We start from the raw sequence: 20,807 nt of genomic DNA, 5'->3' as shown, positions 1-20,807 counted from the left end.
GGACTCGATCCTGGGGCTCCAGGATCATGCCCTGGGCCGAAGGCAGGCGCCAAACTGCTGAGCCACCCAGGGATCCCCTATTGTGAGCTCTTCTAATGAAAATTTCATTTCTAGGATTTCCATTTGATTTTTTTAAAGATTTTATTTATTTATTCATGAGAGACACACACAGAGAGAGAGAGTGAGAGAGAGAATGGCAGAGGCACAGGCAGAGGGAGAAGCAGGCTCCATGCAGGGAGCCTGATGTGGGACTTGATCCCAGGACTCCAGGATCATGCCCTGGGCCAAAGGCAGGCGCCAAACCGCTGAGCCACCCAGGGATCCCCATTACATTCTTTACAAGAATTTCTATCTTTATTGATATACCTTATTTGATATAGCACTGTCATCATACTTTTATTTCTTTAATCATTATTCCTTTTAGTTCTTCGAATATATTTGTAATGGCTTCTTTGAAGTCTTTTTTAAACCTGACATGTTTGTTTTCATAGGCAGTTTCTTTTTCTTTTTGCCACTGTATGGATCATACCCTCCAGTTTCTTTGCATGTCTTACAAATTTTCTGTTGGCAAATAGATAATTTTTTTAATTTTTTTTAAGATTTTATTTATTTGACAGAGAGAGCACAAGCACAAGCAGGGGGAGTGGTAGGCAGAGGGAAAGACAGAAGCAGGCTCTCTACAGAGTAGGTAGCCAAATGCAGAACTCGATCCCAGGACCCTGGGGTCATGGCCTGAGCCAAAGGCAGATCTTTAACTACTGGAGCCACCCAGGCACCCCACAAATAGACATTTTAGATAATATATTATTTCTGCATGCACCAGCTTAGGAAAATGTCAGAGGAGAATGATGTTCTCAAGGAAAGATGGAAGTAGGGCCTGAACTGTTGTTCCATGGCTACAAAGACCAGTTAAGGGTGTTATATATAAATGGACCCAAACCAAACCAAACAAAAAAATAAAAGAGAGATTTTTTTTTTTTTTTTACAAAGTAAAATGGATACAAAGTTTGAGTCTGGGAAACGGTTTGGTTTCATGGCTTAAAACTTGCTCAAAAGAACAACATTCATTTGAGCTTTATAATAGAGTATTTGGTGTATATTGCATCACTTTCTGACCTCAACATGGAAATTAAAAAGGGAGGAATAGGCAAGCCAGGAATATAGAAGAGCTGACCTCTGCAGCTCCAGACACTGTCACCCCTAGCTGATGGGAAACAAGAACCAGAGAAGGAAAAATAGTTGTAAATGTTTGGTCTTATGTCTCTTTTGTAACCTCTCATTATTTTACTGTATTTTAGGGCTTTTTGATATAAAATGTGGATATACTGTATACATAGGTATGAAAAATATCAACTGACCATATTAAGTACCCCTCAATATGCTCCAGCCATAGGCAAACTTTAATTCACTTTGTCTATATATTTGCCTTTTCTGGATATCTCATGTAGGTGGAATTATACAACGTGTGGTCTTTTGTGACTAGCTTTTTTAATTTAACATAGAATTTTGAAGGTTCATGTTGTAACATGTATCAGTATTAATTTCTTTTTATTGTTGAGTAATGTATAGATATGCCACATTTTGTCTATCCCTTCATCAGCTGATGGACATTTGAGTTGTTTCTAGTTTGGGGCTATTATGAATAATGCTATCCTGAACATTCATTTACAAGGTTTTCATTGAGTACATGCTTTTTTTTTTTTTAAATTTTATTTATTCATGAGACACAGAGAGAGAGAGGCAGAGACACGGGCAGAGGGAGAAGCAGGCTCCATGCAGGGAGCCCGATGTGGGACTCAATCCCGGGTCTCCAGGATAACGCCCTGGGCCGAAGGCAGTGCTAAACCACTGAGCCACCTGGGCTGCCCTTGAGTACATGCTTTTAATTCTCTTGGATATATATGGAGAAGTTGAATTGGTGGGTCATATGGTAAATTGAACACGTTTTGAGGAGTTGTTATGAATAATGTTGCAATGAATATAACTGCATGTTTTTTATAGACAAATAATTTTCATTTCTCTTGAATATATACATGGAAGTGGAACTGTGGATCTATGTTTAACCATTTGACGACTGGCTAGATTATTTTCCACAGTAACTAACCATTTTATATTCTGTCCAGCAGTGTATGAGTTTTGCTATCCCCATGTCCTTGATAATATTCATTATCTTTATTTTTTATTATAGCCATCCTGGTGGTGGGTGTGTAGTATCTCATTATTATTTTGCTTTGCATTTCTCTCCTGGCTAAAGGAGGTCACAGGAATTTATTGTACCTTTATGCATAAAGAAATTAAACAATTCCCTTAACATAAAATCTTATGAGTATTTATAGGTTTCAGTAAAACACAGATGACAGTTTAAACATTATCACCAGGGTAGCAAATAGTGAAATAACTAATTAGATTTACAGATTTAGAAGGTACGGGACAGGAGAAAATATTCTCAATTGAACATCTTATTATATCAGGTTCTTTGAAATAAATTTTATGACAAAAATGGTATTAATTCCTCTGCAGTTCCAGAGGGAGAGGGAAGATATTTTTCTTTCTTTTTTTTTTTTTAAAGATTTTGTTTATTTATTCATGAGACAGAAAGAGAGAGAGAGAGAGAGAGAGAGAGAGAGGCAGAGACACAGGCAGAGGGAGAAGCAGGCTTTATGCAGGGAGCCCGACATGGGACTCAGTCCCGGGTCTCAGATCACGCCCTGGGCTGAAGACAGTGCTAAACCGCTGCCCAAGATATTTTCTTCATATTTCCTAAGATTTACTACTGTTCATTAGGTAGATCTGCACCCTTAGGCTAAGAGGTTTACTTGTTTGCATTTTAAGATGAAACAGGACTGAAAAGCTCAAAATATAAGAAAATGGAAAATCCAGAAGATAATTCTTTAAAGACACAATGTAATATAGAGCATATAATGTTCTACCCTAAGGATGAGCTTTCATGTTCCATCTCGCACAATCCTCTTTGCCTGATTTCTCACTGTTATCTCTTCTGCCTTATGACGAACATCTGAGCCACCTAAACAATGTGGCACGTAAATCAAGAAGCCACATATACTAATACTCAGACAAAGGTAACTGTAAGATGTTGCTTACAGATCCATAGTTACTGACCCAGTTGGCAACTGAGCTATGTGTTATAATTAACCATCACATTCAATGATGGATTCAGTCAGGATCCAGGCTGTCATTACCTCCTAACCCACTAAAACTCAACCTCTCATTTTGTCACTGCTGAAGAATAAAGGAAAGGGAGCATGTCAATGTGATTTAAAGTAGTTAATCTATTAACGAGAATTCATAGTGTGCATGGTGAGCCTCTGGTGTGCATAGTTCCTTATGTTATAGAATTTTCCAGGTATTTTTATGCCACGGAGCCAGGATAGTTGGAGGCAATGATATGAAGTAAAACTCGGAGTCTCGCTGACTTTTAATCTGGGGACGGGGGGACCGAGACTCAGACTTGGACTCAGACCAGACTCTGACCCCAAGGCTTTGTATCCTCCAATTTTTATTAAGAGAGCTAGCAGATTAGCTACAGGAATGATTAACTTTGGAAGCAGAGAAAAAACATGTTTACTTCAAAAGGTAAAAGAATAAGCTATTGACTCAAGGAGTGAGGGATTGGAGGAGCTGTATCTGGAGAAAAATGTGGTCAAGAGTCAGTGTGCTGACTCAGGACCTCCCGTATCCCCAGTGTGCCCAGGACTACAAGATTTAGTTCTCAAATAGGCTCTACAGCTGGTTCCCCACATTTTTAACTCTAGTTTTGTGACACACAAGTGGAAAAACACTAATTTACTGAATGACTACATTACAGGCACTTTATATTCTTTATAAAGTCCTTTATATACTTTGTAAATATCCTTTATAGAGGATAGGTAGAGTAGCAGCACGTCTGTCTTAGTATTTTTTATCTGAAGAGAATGAGTCGCAGTGATATTAAAAGATATATACAATTAAAAATGGTACAGGTAGGGACTGGATCTACATCTGTTTGACCCCAGAACTCATGAACATTATCCTGCAACTGATTGTCTCTACATGAGCTTGGGACTACCTGCAGGTCACGAGGCAGCCCATTTCTATATCAAATTATATAAAAACTTCACACTCATCCTTTAGCCCCCATTAACCTCTAAATTGGGAGTAATGGGAGGGCAGGAAGTGGAAAGTGACAGCCCTGAATCTTTAGCCAATTCTTTTCTCTTCTGCAGTCAGCATTGGGTTCATTTGCCCAAATACATAGACTAAGAAGGGCAACGACACTGCACTTTGGCCATAACAACCCTTCATCTTCCAAGAGTTGTTGCCCAAGTCTCCTTTTAGCTCCATATCCCATCTCCCTAGTCTCTCTCTCTCTCTTTCTTTTCTTTTCTTTTTTTTTTTTTTAATTTTTATTTATTTATGATAGTCACACACAGAGAGAGAGAGGCAGAGACACAGGCAGAGGGAGAAGCAGGCTCCATGCACCCGGAGCCCAACGTGGGATTCGATCCTGAGTCTCCAGGATCGCGCCCTGGGCCAAAGGCAGGCACCAAACCGCTGCGCCACCCAGGGATCCCGCTCTCTCTTTCTTTTTTAAAAGATTTTATTTATTCATGAGAGACACACAGAAACACACACTGGCAGAAGGAGAAGCAGGCTCCATGCAGGGAGCTTGATGTGGGACTCTATCCCGGGTCTCCAGGATCATGCCCTGGGCCGAAGGCAGGCACTAAACCGCTGAGCCATCCAGGGATCCCTCCCTAGTGTCTTTTAAATCAGGCTTATACTTGCTTTTTCTGTTACACTTCGAATTCTACTGCATCTATCAGATTTTCTTTATTCTTTTCCCTCTCCTAGATTAAAAACCATTCTATTGCTTTTAGAGGTTACCCTTAAATTTTTAACTTGTATCTTTGATTTATAATTAGTTGGCATCTCAAGAAACACCTTAGAATGCTTTAAGTATTGGGTGACCAGTTAAGCATTCAACTCTTGGTTTTGGTTCAGGCCGTGATCTCAGTGGTCCTGGGATGGGGCCCACATTGGCTTAGTGCTCAGCGTGGCCTCTGCTTGAGACTTCCCTCCCTTTCCCTCCCTCTGCCCTTCCCCACTGTGCTTGTGCTCTCTCTCTTTCAAATAAACAAAATCTTTAAAAAAGAGAATGCTTTAAGTACATTCTTACTATTGTTATCTGGTGATTCTAATCTGGTTTGAAATACCATTAAAAATAATCATTATTACTTAGTATATGCTTAGACTTCCCAACATATTTACCATTTTTATCTCATTCTATCTTTCCCGTTTTTTTATTTTTTTAATTATTTGTTTATTCATGAGAGACACAGAGAGAAAGAGAGGCAGAGGGAGATGCAGGATCCATGCAGGGAGCCTGACGCGGGACTCGATCCCGAGTACCGGGGATCACGCCCTGGACTGAAGGTGGCGCTAAACCGCTGAGCCACCAGGGCTGCCCTATCTTTCCCGTTTTAATTTACTTCTTGCTAATGCACATTCTTTAGAAACTCTCCAGTGAATCTATGAGAGAAAAAGAGTGGATAGTATTGAATTTATGTCCAAAATAAGGCTTAGGACACCATTTATTCTCTTACTGAGATTTAAGGCCTACTCTATTCCTAGGCACTTTGTGATCATGGACCCACTCCTCTTGTCCTTTCTCTTCAGTGCTTTGTGTATAGAAAGTAGGCTTTCCCATCTGATCTTTTCAGCCACAGATTACTTCCATGCCTTTGGTGCCTATTACTGAGTGGAGTGATATAAACAGGACAAGGCATTCCTTGGATATAACCAAGGGAGAGATGCAGAAACATGATCTAGAAGGATGAGTTGAGAAAAGAAGGAAGGGAAGGACATTGTAATATGGACTCCCTTATTGCCATATGCTAATATTGTAATCTGATTTTACCTCTACCTTTACTTAACTAGACAATCAAGTTCTGTGGACATGATGAAATCTTGCCTTTGTATGGGTTCTCCTAAGCACTCACTACTTAGACATCAAATCACTCTCTAGACGAGACAGGTTCATTCAAGGAATATAGAGTTATTTAATTAAAGAGAGTGTATTTATGTTTTGGGGCATGAGAAAGGAGATGCTAAGTGAAATACCCAATTCATTAAGTTAACATTATTTTAAACTAGAAGAACCTGGAGAAGGCACAGATTTATCTGGTGAGAATAAAAAAAAGTGACCAGTTTCATGAAAAGGAATCATATCTCCAGGGAGTTTCAAGATGGGAAAATGCTCATATATGCTAGAGAGAAAAAGAATATTTTAGAAAAGAGAGAAGAAATGTCATCTCACCTGAGGCATGGCTTTAAGATTTGCAGGAGAGCACCTTTTGCTTTTTTGGATTCTTTGTTAGAAAAGTGACCAAGGGAGAGAGAGGAGAGTTGAAAGAAGCCATGTTAAACCCCAATTACTGTAAGAGTTTCCATAATAACTTGGTTAAATCTGCCTAGGTAAGTAGTAAACATTTACTATTAAGTATTAATTAAGAATCATTATGTTAAATATTAGCTATTAAGTAATACAGGTTCAAGAAACAGATTATGTACTTTTCTGCACTTGTGGGCTCCAATCACATGGAAGAAATTTTTTCTTTAATGAAGTTCCAAAGAATTGAGTTTTACAGTAAATATTTTTATTAAAGAATAAGGCTGTGATTAGAAAGAAGTATTTTAGATACTCTTCCTTGACTTAGAGTGTCTGAAAAAGTTATTATTTCCATGATTTCATCTAGAAAAAGGGGGGAAACCTCTCAAATCTGTTAAAAGTACATAGAGATAAAAAGTATTTTTCTTGTGGGCTGATTGAATCCTGGTAATTTCTTTTTAAAAGATTTTTCCTGATGAGTTCAACACATTAGAATTAATTAATATGGTGTTCCAAGTATGTAATCCTATCTGTTATTTTACCTGCTACTTTCCAGTTCTTTTAAAAAAAATAACATGCATATGTTTAATGTGTACAATGTGATGATTTGAAACATAAATATTATGAAATGAAATGATTACCACCATAAGGTTAGTTAACACCTCCATCCTTTCATATGTTTCCTTTCATATGTTTCTTTTATGTTTTTCTGGTGATAACATTTAAGATCTAATCTCTTTACAACTTTCAAATACATAATACACAGTGTGTTAATTTTAGTTATACGGTACACTAGATTCTCTAGAACTTAGCATCTTTTATTTTTTTAAATTTTTATTTATTTATGATAGTCACACACACAGAGAGAGCGGCAGAGACATAGGCAGAGGGAGAAGCAGGCTCCATGCACCGGGATCCCGACGTGGGACTCGATCCCAGGTCTCCAGGATTGCGCCCTGGGCCAAAAGCAGGCGCCAAACCGCTGCGCCACCCAGGGATCCCGAGCATCTTTTATATCCTTTGACCAATACTCTCCATTTCTCCCACCCTCCCAACCCCTTGGTAACTACCATTCTCTATTTCAAGGAGTTTGGTTTTTTAGATTCCACATACAAAGGAAGATCATACAATATTTGTCTTTTCTCTGACTTATTTTACTTAGCATATGCCCTCGATGTCCATCCATGTTGTTACAAATGGTAGGGTGTACTTCATTTTAAAGGCTGAGTAATAGTCCGTTGGAGATATATATATCACATTTTGTTCGTTCATCCATCCATCAATAGACACTTAGGTTGTTTCCATGTCTTGGCTATTGTAAAAAATGCTGCAGGGAGTATGGGAGTGCAGATATGTCTTTGATACTGTTTTCGTTTCCTTTGGATATCTCTATTGGTATTTTCTTGATTAGAAACAGTCATAATTCTGCCAGCAGAATCAAAATGACACATAACTAGACACAGCGTTTCTCAATTCATTAATATCACTTACATAGTGATTTAATTTCAGTCACCATGAATAAATACACAAAATCATGATAAGAGTTTACATAGATACATTCAGTTTTCTGTATCTCGTCCACTTCACAAAGCCACAATACCATGGACATTGCATGATAACATTGCTAATTCCACTAAGCCTATCTCATAATTCCATGCAATACCAAATCAGTCTTAAAAACCACTTACTCCATTGTCCCATTGAGCCTCAAACACATGACTAACAACTAATACTGCAAGGTTTATCAACTTCTTAGAAAGTTAAATATAAGCTGACCTATTACCCAACATTTTTTTCTTCTAGGTATTTCCCCAGGAGAAATGGAAACATGCCAGCTTTATTTATAATATATAAAATCTGGAAATACAACAGATGTTCACCAAGAGAAAAAGAAATAAATTGGGTCATATTCACACAATTGAATGCTGTCCATAAATAAAAAAGAATGAACTACACATTAATAAACCTTATGAAACTCGGATGTGCAAAAGGAGGTATGTGTAATTGCAGTACAGACAAAACTAAATTACAGCGAGTATCTCAGAATTATGGTTGTCTCTGTCGTGAGACTGACTGGAAAAGGATACCAGACAGGCGTACACAGAATGAGAATCTGCTGCGTGCCAGATGCCATTATGGGTGCTGGGGCTTTTTCAAGGGGCAAAACTGAAAACTCCTCACCTTCTGGTTCACGACCACCGATCTGGGATCCCGCACATACAGGCCTGAGTGAAGAGAAGACTCGACGGGCACCGGCTCCCAGGTCTCGCTGCGGCCATTTCCGCCCAAACTACGGTTTCCTCTTCAGCCCTTCTTGGCTCGACCTCCCTCAGCAGGGAATTCCCGATTCCCTCCCAGGTTTCCTCGACCAGGTTCCTGATTCCCTCTTTTCTCCTCAACGCTCCTGGGTCTGGGATTCCGGTTCTCCCCCGGTCCTCCCGGACACAAGCTGCTTCCGTCTTCCCGCCCCGCCCCCAGCAGGCTTCCGCTTCCTTGTTTCCCTTTCTCCCGCCCAGGTTTGCGATCACTTCCTCGGCTTGGGCTCTAGGTCCGCCCGAGACTCCTCGCTTCCAAGAAACCATCACCCGGCCCTTCGGCTGCTGACGAAGCGCCAGCTGCAAGCCCCCGCCGCCGAGGAGGAGCGATCCGCGCACCCTGGGACTCCCAGGAGTCTCCGTCCGTTGCCCCACGGGCTGCCCTCGAAGACCTGGACATTTTCAGTGTTAGGTTACGTTTCCCACAGCTCCCAGGGCCACGAATGAACTTTGACTTTGGGTTCCCCTTCCGGCATCGTGGTTATTGGGTTATGCTTGGTGAGTTGAAGCGACCCAGGTGGGGTTGCGGGGGAGGCTCGCGGTGTGGAGGCCCTAAACTCAGGGGGCGCGAGGTGGAGCCAGGAGGCTCGTCCCAGGGTTTGCGTGAACCCGGACGAAGGTGGTTTCCGGTGCTATTGTCTGCGACGAGTTCATTGTGGCGTGTTAGTGTGTGTGCGTGTGCGTGTGCGATGGGCCCTGGAGTGCCCAGACTGGTGTACGATTGGACTAGCAGGACTATCAGTACAGTACACGGTGATGTGGGTATCCAATGCTGTGACCGAGTGATCCTGTGACAGCTCGGCTGTACCGATTTTAAGTTTGAATGAAATGGGTGGAGAGTTTTTGTTTTCCCCAGTAAACACATAGGAGTTTGAAGTTGTTTTTTTTTTTTTTCCAATGGGCTTATGAGTGTGTGAAAAACTTTTTTTTCACATGTAAATATATATATCGTCTTGTCCCCAGGGCCCAGACTGGTATTTAACATAGAAGGGACATTGGTAAAGTGAGCGTTGCCCACCCAGGGCCCACTGTAGGTTGCATGGAACGTGTTTCCCTGGATTCTCCTCTGTTGTTACAGCCTAGGGCCAGTTTGATCTAACTGTAGAGAAATAGACGTTAGAGGAGAAGTCCTTGATTTCACCTGAAAGTTGCAAGTAGGAAAGTACATCCTAAGTAACTCATGGAATGAGAATTTAGGTTTACACTTCACTTCAAGACAGATGTCTGGGAAGACAAGAGGTAGGGCATACAGTGAAGGATTCCTTCCTGGGTAAACCTCTTCTGGATACACTTTGGAGGGCATTTACGTATTTCAGAACCACAGCTGTGCTCCCTAGAAACTGTTTTGAACTTAGATTCCAGCACTGGTTATAGGTGATGCTGACCTTTTTCTCTGATACTGGTAAAAGTCAACAGTTTTCTAGTTAACTCTTCCATCAGAATGTATTTGTGATGGGTAATGCATTATGCCTGATGGTGGACAGTGTGGTCTTATTTAGCTTGTCCAGAGTCTCAAGAGTCTCTTCTTGGTCCTGTAGTTCTGCAAGAGAAGCCCCCTGAAGTGGAGGAGAGTGTTGCTACTTAAAAGCCCATTCAAGGTCAGTTCCTATTTACTTTTTATTGTCATATGTTTTACAGAACATAAAATATTTGCTTTCTTTCTAAATCATATGACCTAATTGTGACCTCGTCCCAGGTTACCCCTTCCCAATTAATAACAAGACCATAGGGATGGGTCCCCTTCTCTTCCAATGCCTTTCCAAATACCCTTTTTCTTCCCAATTAATATTCACGTACTTATTGGTAATTATTCAGCCTCCCCATGTTCTCTTTTCTTTCCAAAGTCTGGTACAGAAATAGAACTAGTTGAATTCTTCAAGAATAAACTAAGGACTTATGTTAGAATGTGTTTTGTCAAGGAAGAGACTGGTGGTTAGGTAGACTAAAACACATCAAATACCTTTGATTTTTTATTCAAAGACTTGATTTTCAATCAAAGCAAGGCAGGAAATGGTTCCATTGATTTCAGTCAGTAAGACATTTTAGAAGTAGGAATATGGTTGGAGTTTTGTGAATAGAGGTCTGTGAACAAGGGCAGGTTGTTTTCCTGAGAGTCCATGAGGAGATTTGAGCAGTGATAACTGTCTTGAGATCTGGCAGTGTGACTCTTTCAGACCACACAGTGGTATAGACCATGAGAGGCAGCATGATATGGTATTTGAGTCTAAAGCAGTACCCTCTGATGGAAATACAATGCAAGCCACTTGTGTAATTTAAAAATTTCTTTTGCATATATTTTATTTTATTATTTTCATTTTTATTTTTATTTATGATAGTCACAGAGAGAGAGAGAGAGAGACAGAGACATAGGCAGAGGGAGAAGCAGGCTCCATGCACCGGGAGCCCGATGTGGGATTCGATCCCAGGTCTCCAGGATCGTGCCCTGGGCCAAAGGCAGGCGCCAAACCGCTGTGCCACCCAGGATCCCTGCATACATTTTAGAAAGTTAAACAGTTGAAATTCAGTTGGATAAATACAACTTATCTTAACCAGTACATCTAAAATATCATTTCAACATCTAATAATATAAATAAGTTGAAATATTTTACATTCCTATCTTCATACTAAGTTTTCAAAATTTGATACATATTTTACTGTTACAGCACTTCTCAGTTTGGATGCTAAATTTCAGTGGTTATGGTGAAATATAACCAAACAATAAAGTTTTTTTTTTTTTTAAGATTTTATTTATTCATTCATGAGAGACACAGAGAGAGAGGCAGAGACATAGGCCAAAAGAGAAGCAGACTCCATGCAGGGAGCCCGATGCGGAAATCCATCCAGGGTCTCCAGGCAGGGGCTCAACTGCTGAGCCACTCAGGCGTCCCTAAAGTTGTGTGTGTGTGTGTTTGTTTGTTTGTTTGTTTGTTTGTTTGTTTGTTTGTTTTTAAAAGATTTTTACTTTATTCACGAGAGACACAGAGACAGGCAGAGGGAGAAACGCTCCATGCAGGGAGCCTGACGTGGGACTCGATCCCGGGTCTCCAGGATCACGCCCTGGGCCAAAGGCAACGCCAAACTGCTGAGCCACCTGGGCTGCCCTAAAGTTGTGTTTAATTGAAAAACATTTTATATTGCTTTTTTATTTAAATTAGAAGTTAAAATAATTTCAGTTCCTCGTTCACTCTGGTCACATTTCAAGGATGTGAATAGCTATTAATCTTTGTTTTACAATTTTATGTTGTAAAATGTAGATAATGATTATATTAATGCCTACAGTTTGTATAAGTATTGGATGGATACATTAATCTGGGTGCAACTCTAGAGCACTTAATAACACCCTTGCACTTAACAAGACCTCAAGAAAAAGGGGAACCTGGGTGCTCAGTGGTTGAGTGTCTGCCTTCAGCTCAAGTGGTAATCCCAGGGTTCTGGGATCGAGTCCTGCATTGGGCTCCCCATGGTGGGGGAGCCTGCTTCTCCTACTGCCTAGGTTTCTGCCTCTCTCTGTGTGTCTCTCATGAATAAATAAATAAAATCTTAAAAAAAAAAAACCCACAAGTCCTCTAGTAACAAATAAAACTGTTGTTATATGAAGATTCTAAGTATTCACCATAAATTTTCTATGAATCAAAAACAATGAAACTATAAAATTAATTTTCATGAGCATTTAAAAGCAATCTTTGAAAATCAGATTTGCTTACTGGGTGTTATACTATATGTTGGCAAATTGAACTCCAATAAAAAAAAATATACAAAAAAACATCAGATTTGCTAATGTCCTAGGATAGAACTTCTTAACCTAGGGGTGCCTGGGTGGCTCATTTCCCACCTTTGTTTCAAGGTTATGATTCTGGGGTCTTGAATTTGTTGAGACATGTTTTGTGTCCTAATATGTGATCTTCTTTGGAGAATGTTCTATGTCCACTTGAATGGAATGTTCTGAATACATTTGTTAAAACCATCCAGTATCTAGTGTGTAAGTCCAAGTTCCTTTATGTTTGTCTTTAACTTTTCAGGGAATTTGGGTGCTCATATGTTGGGTGCATAAATATTTACAATTGTTATATCCTCTTGTTGGATGGTTCCCTTTATTATTATATAGTGTCTTTTTTTGTCTCTTGTTACAGTCTTTGTTTTAAAGTCTGTTTGTTTTCTCTGATACAAGTATTTGTACCTCAGCCTTTTTTTTTTTTTTTTTTTTTATTTATTTATGATAGTCACACAGAGAGAGGAGAGAGGCTGAGACACAGGCAGAGGGAGAAGCAGGCTCCATGCACCGGAAGCCCGACGTGGGATTCGATCCCGGGTCTCCAGGATCGTGCCCTGGGCCAAAGGCAGGCGCCAAACCGCTGCGCCACCCAGGGATCCCTGTACCTCAGCTTTTTGTTGACATCCATTTGCATGATAAATATTTCTCCATCCCCTCACTTTCAATCTGCAGGTGATTTTCGGTTTGAAATGAGTCTCTTGTAGGCAGCATATAGATGGGTCTTGTTTTTTTTATCCATTCCATCACCCTATGTCTTTTGATTGGAGTATTTACTCCATTTACATTCAAAGTAATTACTGGGATCCCTGGGTGGCGCAGCGGTTTGGCGCCTGCCTTTGGCCCAGGGCGCGATCCCGGAGACCAGGGATCGAATACCACATCGGGTTCCCGGTGCATGGAGCCTGCTTCTCCCTCTGCCTGTGTCTCTGCCTCTCTCTCTCTCTCTGTGTGTGACTATCATAAATAAATAAAAATTAAGAAAAAAAATTTAAAAAAAAAGTAATTACTGATAGGTATGTATTTATTGCTATTTTGTTACTTGTTTTGTGGTTGTTTTTGTAGTTTTTCTTGGTCCTTCTTTCTCTTTTGTGCTTTGCTGGCTTTAGTGATATACTTGGATTCCTTTCTCTTTATTCCCGGTGTATTTGTTACTGTTTTTTTTTTTTTTAAAGAAAGTTTTTTTATTTTTTATTTTTTATTTATTTATGATAGTCGCAGAGAGAGAGAGAGAGAGAGAGAGAGAGGCAGAGACCTAGGCAGAGGGAGAAGCAGGCTCCATGCACCGGGAGCCCGACGTGGGACTCGATCCCGGGTCCCCAGGATCGCGCCCTGGACCAAAGGCAGGCGCTAAACCGGGGCGCCACCCAGGGATCCCTGTTACTGGTTTTTGATTTGTGGTTATCATTTGGTTTATATATAACATTTGCAGAGAGTAGTCTACATAAAGTAGATAATCACTTAGGCTTGAATTCATTGTTTACTCCTCTTTCATTATTCCCCACATTTTATATATATATAATGTTTTACATTCTTTTATTTTATGAATCCCTTGACTGATTTTTATAGATACATTTATTTTTATTGCTTTTCTGCTTCCTGATTTTCCTATTCTCACTTAAAGTCTTTCCTCTCCACTCAGAGATTTTCTTTAATATTTCTTGCAAGGCTGGTTTAGCGGTCATGAACTCCTTTTGTTTTTGTTTGCTGAGAAATTCCTTATCTCTTCTTTAGTTTTGAATGATAGTCTTGCTATGTAGAGTATTCATGGCTGCAGATTTTTCTCTTTTAGCATGTTGAATATCATCATGCTACTCCCTTCTGGCCTGCGTTGTTTCTGCTGAAAAATCTGATAGCCTTATGGGGTTTTCTTTGTATATAACTGTCTTTTCTCTTGCTGCTTCTGAAATTTTTTATTTATCACTATTTGTTGCCATTTTAATTACTTTGTGTCTTGGTGTGACTCTTCTTGTGGTGATTTTGTTGGGGGATCTCTGTGCCTCCTGGATCTGGATTTCTGTTTTGAGGTTAGGGAAGTTTTCAGCTTTTGTTTCTTCAATAAATCTTCTGCCCCCTTTTCTTTTCTCGGATTCCTGTAATGCAGATATTATTACGCTTGGTGGAGTTGCTGAATTCCCTTTGTTCTCATTTTGCATAATTTTTTCCTCTCTTGCTTAGCTTGATTTCTTTCCATTAGCCTGTCTTCCAGGTCATTAATTTGTTTCTCTGCTTCCTCTAGCCTACTATTCCATCAAGTGTATTTTTAATTTCAATTATTGGGTTTTTCATCTCTGTTTGGTTCTTTTTTTATCTCTGTATTCAGAGTCTCATTGAGGTTCTGCATTCTTCTCAAGTCCAATGAGTTTTTATGATCATTATGTTAAATTCTGTCAGGCATATTACTTATCTCCATTTTGCTTAGATTTATTGCTATAATTTTTTTTTTTTTGTTCTTTCATTTGGGACATATTCTTCTGTCTGCTCATTTTGCCTAACTCTCTGTGTCTCTTTTGTGTGTTATGAAAGTCAGCTGTGTTGCTTGCTCTTGAAAGTAGTGGGTGAAGCATGCACTTTTAATAAATTGGGGCTGGTTCCCTTCCACAGTTGGACTCATAGCCACGGTAGAGACCAGGGCAACCAGACCACTCTGCAAAGTCACTCAGGTCAGGGGTACAGTTGTACCAAGATGCCCACATCCTCCACAGGAGATCAGGATAGGCAGTATGGGCAAGGTCTGCACCATTCTTCTTGGGGAGGGGACCCACAGTACAGGGACTGAGACAGGCCCAGCTGGAGGGGGCAGGATGTCATGTAAACAAAGTAGGTAGTGAATGCCTGCAATTCCCAGGTTCCCACAATACTGGGGCCAGCGGAGAGAAATGGCATCTGCCAGCTTATGTTCCTGGAAAAGTTCCTCAGTATACTCAGATTAGTTACTTACTCTCCCTCATGTTTTGCCCAGGTGTTTCTCAAAATGCATCTCAGTGGGCTGTCTGTTGCGCTGACTCTTTAAGGGCAGGGACTTAGCTTCATGTCACCCTCTGGCTTCTGCCAAACCTGAGTTTGCTGAGTTTTAAAGTTCGAGACTTTAAGTACTACTGATTTTAAGAACTCATAAAATTTGCCCCCTCTGATTTTCAAAGCCAAATGTGGGGATTCATCTTCCTTGCGCAGGCTCCCCAGTTTGATAGTCTGTTCCCTCCCTACAGCATCCATCCTGCAGGGGTTAGCTTCCCACTGTTCTCTGCCCTTCCTGCCCTCTTCAGTGTGACCTCTTCTCTAGGTTAAGCTGTGGAGTTTGTTTTGCCAATCTTAAGGTTTTCTGGGTTATTTGTACTGATGTGTTATCTAGTATCAATGGGATGAGGTGAGATTAGGATCCTCCTACTTCTCCATTTTCCCTAGAAGTCTTCCCCAAGCTATTACTTTTTTGTTGACAGATTTTGTAAGAGATAATATGCACTTACTTGGCTAGTAAACTAGTAAACAAAATTTGTATATTTAATCCTAACTCTAAAGGCATGCCTGTTTTAATTAGACATCAACCTTAAAGTAGCTTGCATATGGAATATTTCCCCGATAACATAAACTTGAAAAACATTTGGGTTAGTTTCTGTCTTTCTGAGAGTTACAGAATGCCACATACTTTCAAGTGCGTCAATTGAATAGGGTTTTTACAAATTAATTTTAGTGATATCATCTGGAGATAGAATATCTCCTATATATCCATATACAACTGTATATGGACATAAGACATAAACACACAGATGTGAAGACCTTATAGTTATTAATATTTATGGAGAAGATTTTCTTTTTTAAGATTTTTTATTTATTTATTCAGGAGAGACACAGAGCGAGAGAGAGAAAGGCAGAGACACAGGCAGAGGGAGAAGCAGGCTCCATGCAGGGAGTCTGACGTGGGACTCTATCCCTGGTCTCCAGGATCACAACCAGGGCTGAAGGTGGCGCTAAACCGCTGAGCCACCTGGGCTGCCCCTGTGAAGATTTTTAAGATTGGTTTTCGTCCCTGGAATTAAACCTTAAAGAGATTGTGCTGGAGTTTGGGTAAAAGAGCCCTTTCAGCAGTTTGTATTTTTATTTTTTATTTTATTTTATTTTTTATTTTTTGTTTTTTTAGTTTGTTTTTAGTTTGTATTTTTAAAAGGCCTCTTTCCTTTTTCTTTCATTCAATCTCAGGTTTACATTTCAAAGACATGATAAGAGGTTTAACTTCTAGGGACAAAGAAAGAATAAAAGTGCTTCAAAGAAGGACTTTGGTTTCCTAAGGCCAATAGCCTTTATTTATTAGCCTTTTGAGATAAACAAGGGAAGTTTTGGAATTGGTAAAGGATTGGGTGAATTTTGAACTGCCTTTAAAGCTGACTTCTGTTGTGCAAAAAGATTTGTAAGGATAGTTCTCAATTCCTCAAAGAATTGGGGGGTAGCTTAAATTGACATCAGTTGATCCACCTATTCAACTATAGTATTCTCAATTTTCTTCTTTCCTTATGGGTAAATACTTCTAATTTTAAATATTTCTGGCAGTATTGAATAACCTGCTTGGGTCTAAAAAGGGTCCCCAAAGAGCATGCAAAGGATATTACCTTCCCAAAATCCAGGGCTGCTCCCAAAGATAGCCAGTACTAAGAACCAACAACCTGCGCATCCCAGGGAGGTAGAAAGCCAGGCCCAGTCACACAGTTAGGTAAACAAGAAGGCAGTAGCTATCCCTGGAAGACAAGGGATCAACACAATGGATTTAGGTTTGGAAAGGGAGACACGATGTGAAATTTTCTGGACATTGCAGAGATTCAGAAGAACTGATTCTGATAAGAATTTTCCTCCTTTACTGACTTCTGCTTTTTCTAGGATCCACTCTGCATGTTCTGATACCTACCGGATACCTACCTTGACCATTTAAAGGAAAATGTAAATGTTTACCAGAAAATCCTTCAGTTTTGTCAACCCTGGGAAGGGTCCTTTGAAGATAGAGATGGGGCGTCTGTAAGGCTGTTAACTTGGCAGACTTTTGTTTACAGTTATTATTCTTCAGAGTGGATAAACATTTCAGAGGATTGGGAGAATGAGTACTCAAAGGAGGATAGAGGGGAGCAGTAGGAGTTATGTCAGTCTTACAGTCTTTTGTTGTAGGTACCTCTTACATACTTAATTTTCCTGCAGCCTTTTGCAGGGAATCTTTTAATAACACTGTTTTGGTATTTTTAAACCTTTTGGAGGCTTCTCCTTGCCAATTCTGTTTAATTTGGGAAGCCTTGCATTCAGGTGCACTTAAATGATCTTACACAATTGCATTGTTCCCATCATGGCCATTGTATTTCCCATAAGGGTTGGCAGCAGTTCAACAGGACCCTAGCCACAAATGGAATTGACCCACGTGTCTGCCCAGCCATAGGTGCAAATGAACGTGTTTGTCCAGCCTTATTCTTGGGTTCCCAACCTGATGGTTACCAAGCCAAGTTCTTTAGGACACAAAACTGGCAGGTAGGTTTTTATACCTTCTAGGACCATAGATCTTAGATATAAATTAAATGTGCCAGAAGGTGGAATGCTTAACTCTTTGGAATTTAAAGATCCCTTTAGCTAAGCCTTTATTTACATGAACACAACAAACAAGTCCGCACCTTAACATATCAGCAGTAGCCAAGAGATGTCACTGTGAGCTGGCTATGTGTACCACCAGCAATTTCCAGTGTGGACTAAACTAGCAGACTCCTTTAATGGAGACTGCATATTAGAAATGGAGAAAGGTAGTGAATGGGGACTGTGGACTGGAACTGAGGAAGGGATTCCAACATGGAATTGAGGATTGAACCAAGGGCTAAGGAATAGTGCTGTTAGAGCCTCCTGTCAGTCCAGCCTGACCTGTTCAACCTGGACTCTAATGCCAATTAGATTGGTAGCTCAAATGCAAAAAGAGCAGAGCTCAAACTAAGAGAGGGCTTACCAACAGGCCTTGGAAATGGCAAGACAGTGAACTTAGAAGTGTTCAAGGGCTGCCACACTTTGTTCATTTTCCCCAAATGCCAGTAGTTCTCTTTGAATTCTACTGCTGCCACCAAATCTGTTAAAAAAACGAAATTCAAATAAATAAACTTGAAGATTTCACTGGTTTTGTTGAACAATTCATGAATCCATGCGAGGAATGTATTGCTTATGTAAGGTTGTGTTCTAAAGAGTGCAGAAGGGGTTTCTTAGTAAATTTCCTAGTATTGGCCAGGAAGTTCCATGTTGACTGATTAAAGTTCATCTAACAGTCTGAAAATGCCACCTCCCTGAATTTTGTTAATTCAGATATGTGAATAATGAATGTGCCCTATTACATTGTTGAGATACATACAGCAAAGGATGTTCACAAGTTTACAGGAGTAATTTCAATTACAGATATCTTTGATGATCCCATTCATTTTAGAGATATTTTTGCTCACAGGGTTCTTAATAGAAAGAAACTAGCCTCCAACTATTAAATCTTTTTTTTTTTTTTTTTTAAGATTTATTCATGAGAGACACAGAGAGAGAGAGGCAGAGACACAGGCAGAGGGAGAAGCAGACTCCATGCAGGGAGCCCGATGTGGGACTTGATCCCGGGATTCCAGGATCACACCCTGGGCCAAATGTAGGCGGCTAAACCGCTGAGCCACCCAGGCGTCTCCCAACTATTGAATCTGTTAAGTGGAAATAGCTACCTTATATATTTTTGATGATGAATTAATGCATGTTTGTTGCAAAATATTCAGTATTTAAGGAACCTGTAAAGAACAAACATAATAATTAGCCATAGTTCTGCCATCCAGAAATAGCCACTTTTTATAATTTCATGTACCTTCTTCTAAACTTTTTCTCCCTGGGTGGCGCAGCGGTTTGGCGCCTGCCTTTGGCCCAGGGCGCGATCCTGGAGACCCGGGATCGAATCCCACGTCAGGCTCCCGGTGCATGGAGCCTGCTTCTCCCTCTGCCTGTGTCTCTGCCTCTCTCTCACTGTGTGCCTATCATAAATTAAAAAAAAAAAAAAAAGAAAAGAAATAAACTTTTTCTCTCTGGGTATGTGGTTTTATTTTGTTTTGGAGATACAACTGATATGTTCTATGGAACCTCCACACTATTTTCCATACTGGCTGCACCCAATTTACATTTCTACCAGCAGTGCAAAAGGAAAGATTTCCTTTTCTCTTCATCCTTCTCAATGCTTGTTATTTCTTGTCTTTGGATAGTAGCCATTCTAAAGAGGTGTGAAGTGATATGTCATTATGGTTTTGATTTGCATTTCTCTGATGATTAGTGGTGTTGAGCAACTTTTCGTTTACTTATTGGCAATCTGCATGTCTTCTTTGGAAAATGTTTATTCAGACTCTACCCATTTTTTTTTTTTAAGATGTTATTTATTCATGAGACACACAGAGGCAGAGACATAGGCAGAAAGAGAAGCAGGCTCCCTGCAGGGCTCAATCCTAGGACCCCAGGATCATGCCCTGAGCCAAAGACAGATGCTCAACCACTAAGCCACCCAGGCGTCTCAAACTACCCATTTTTATTAAGATTGGTTTTTGGCTATTGAGTTATGGGACTTCTGTTCTGTTTTGTTTCTTTTAAATATTTTACTTATTTATATGAGAAAGAATGAGCCGGGGTAGGGGTGGTAGAAGGAGAGGGAGAAGCAGACTCCCACTGAGCAGGGTGCCCAACTTGGGGCTTGATCCCAGTACCCTAGGATCATGACCTGAGCTGAAGGCAGACACTTATAAGACCAACTGAGCCACCCATGCACCCCAAGTTGTAAGACTTCTTTATATATTTTGGATATTAACCCCTTATCAAATCTATGATTTGCAAATATTTTTTCCCATTCAGTAGGTTACCTTTTCATTTTGTTGATGGTTTCCTTTGCTGTGCAGAGGCATTTAAATTTGCTGTAGTCCCACTTATTTTTCTTTTTGTTGCTTTGCTTTTGGTGTCAGATCCAAAAAATCATTGCCCAGTCCAATGTCAAGGAGCTTGCCCTCTGTTTTCTTTTAGGAACTTTATTATTTCTTTTTTTTTTTAATATTTTATTTATTTATTCATAGAGATGCAGAGAGAGAGAGAGAGAGGCAGAGACACAGGCAGAGGGAGAAGCAGGCTCCGTGGGCCTTGATCCCGGGACTCCAGGATCACGCCCTGGGCTGCAGGCGGCGCTAAACCGCTGCGCCACTGGGGCTGCCCTTCAAGTCATATATTCAACTCCTTAATCCACTTTGAGTTGATTTTTGTGTATACTATAAAATATATTCCAATTTCATTTCTTTGCATGTGGTGGTTCAGTTTTCCCAACACCATGTCT

At 40.2% G+C, this 20,807-nt stretch overlaps 2 protein-coding genes across 14 annotated transcripts in view; one reads left to right on the top strand and one right to left on the bottom strand.

Moving 5' to 3' along the window:
• The window catches only part of ZNF382 (zinc finger protein 382), a 118,316-nt gene that overhangs the window by 42,471 nt on the left and 55,038 nt on the right, over positions 1-20,807 (bottom strand). For 3 of the 7 annotated variants that reach the window (XM_035703605.2, XM_025421559.3, XM_025421565.3), the window contains exon 1: positions 8,570-8,697. The gene's annotated coding sequence lies outside the window, so the exon portion shown is untranslated. The other 4 variants (XR_007410704.1, XR_007410706.1, XR_007410705.1 and 1 more) reach the window with 4 other exon arrangements.
• The window catches only part of ZNF260 (zinc finger protein 260), an 88,672-nt gene continuing 76,984 nt past the window's right edge, over positions 9,120-20,807 (top strand). For 2 of the 7 annotated variants that reach the window (XM_049110205.1, XM_049110188.1), the window contains exons 1-3: positions 9,126-9,201; positions 10,242-10,301; positions 12,924-13,147. In XM_049110205.1, the coding sequence (XP_048966162.1) occupies positions 13,108-13,147 (40 nt within the window). In that variant the 5' untranslated portion in view covers positions 9,126-9,201; positions 10,242-10,301; positions 12,924-13,107. Of the gene's footprint in view, positions 9,202-10,241; positions 10,302-12,923; positions 13,148-17,341; positions 17,975-20,807 lie in introns of all 7 variants that reach the window. The other 5 variants (XM_035703884.2, XM_025421641.3, XM_025421639.3 and 2 more) reach the window with 5 other exon arrangements.

Source organism: Canis lupus, chromosome 1 (assembly GCF_003254725.2).
Source record: "Canis lupus dingo isolate Sandy chromosome 1, ASM325472v2, whole genome shotgun sequence".
Lineage (NCBI taxonomy): Eukaryota > Metazoa > Chordata > Mammalia > Carnivora > Canidae > Canis > Canis lupus.
This window is presented reverse-complemented; position numbering and strand designations above follow the sequence as displayed.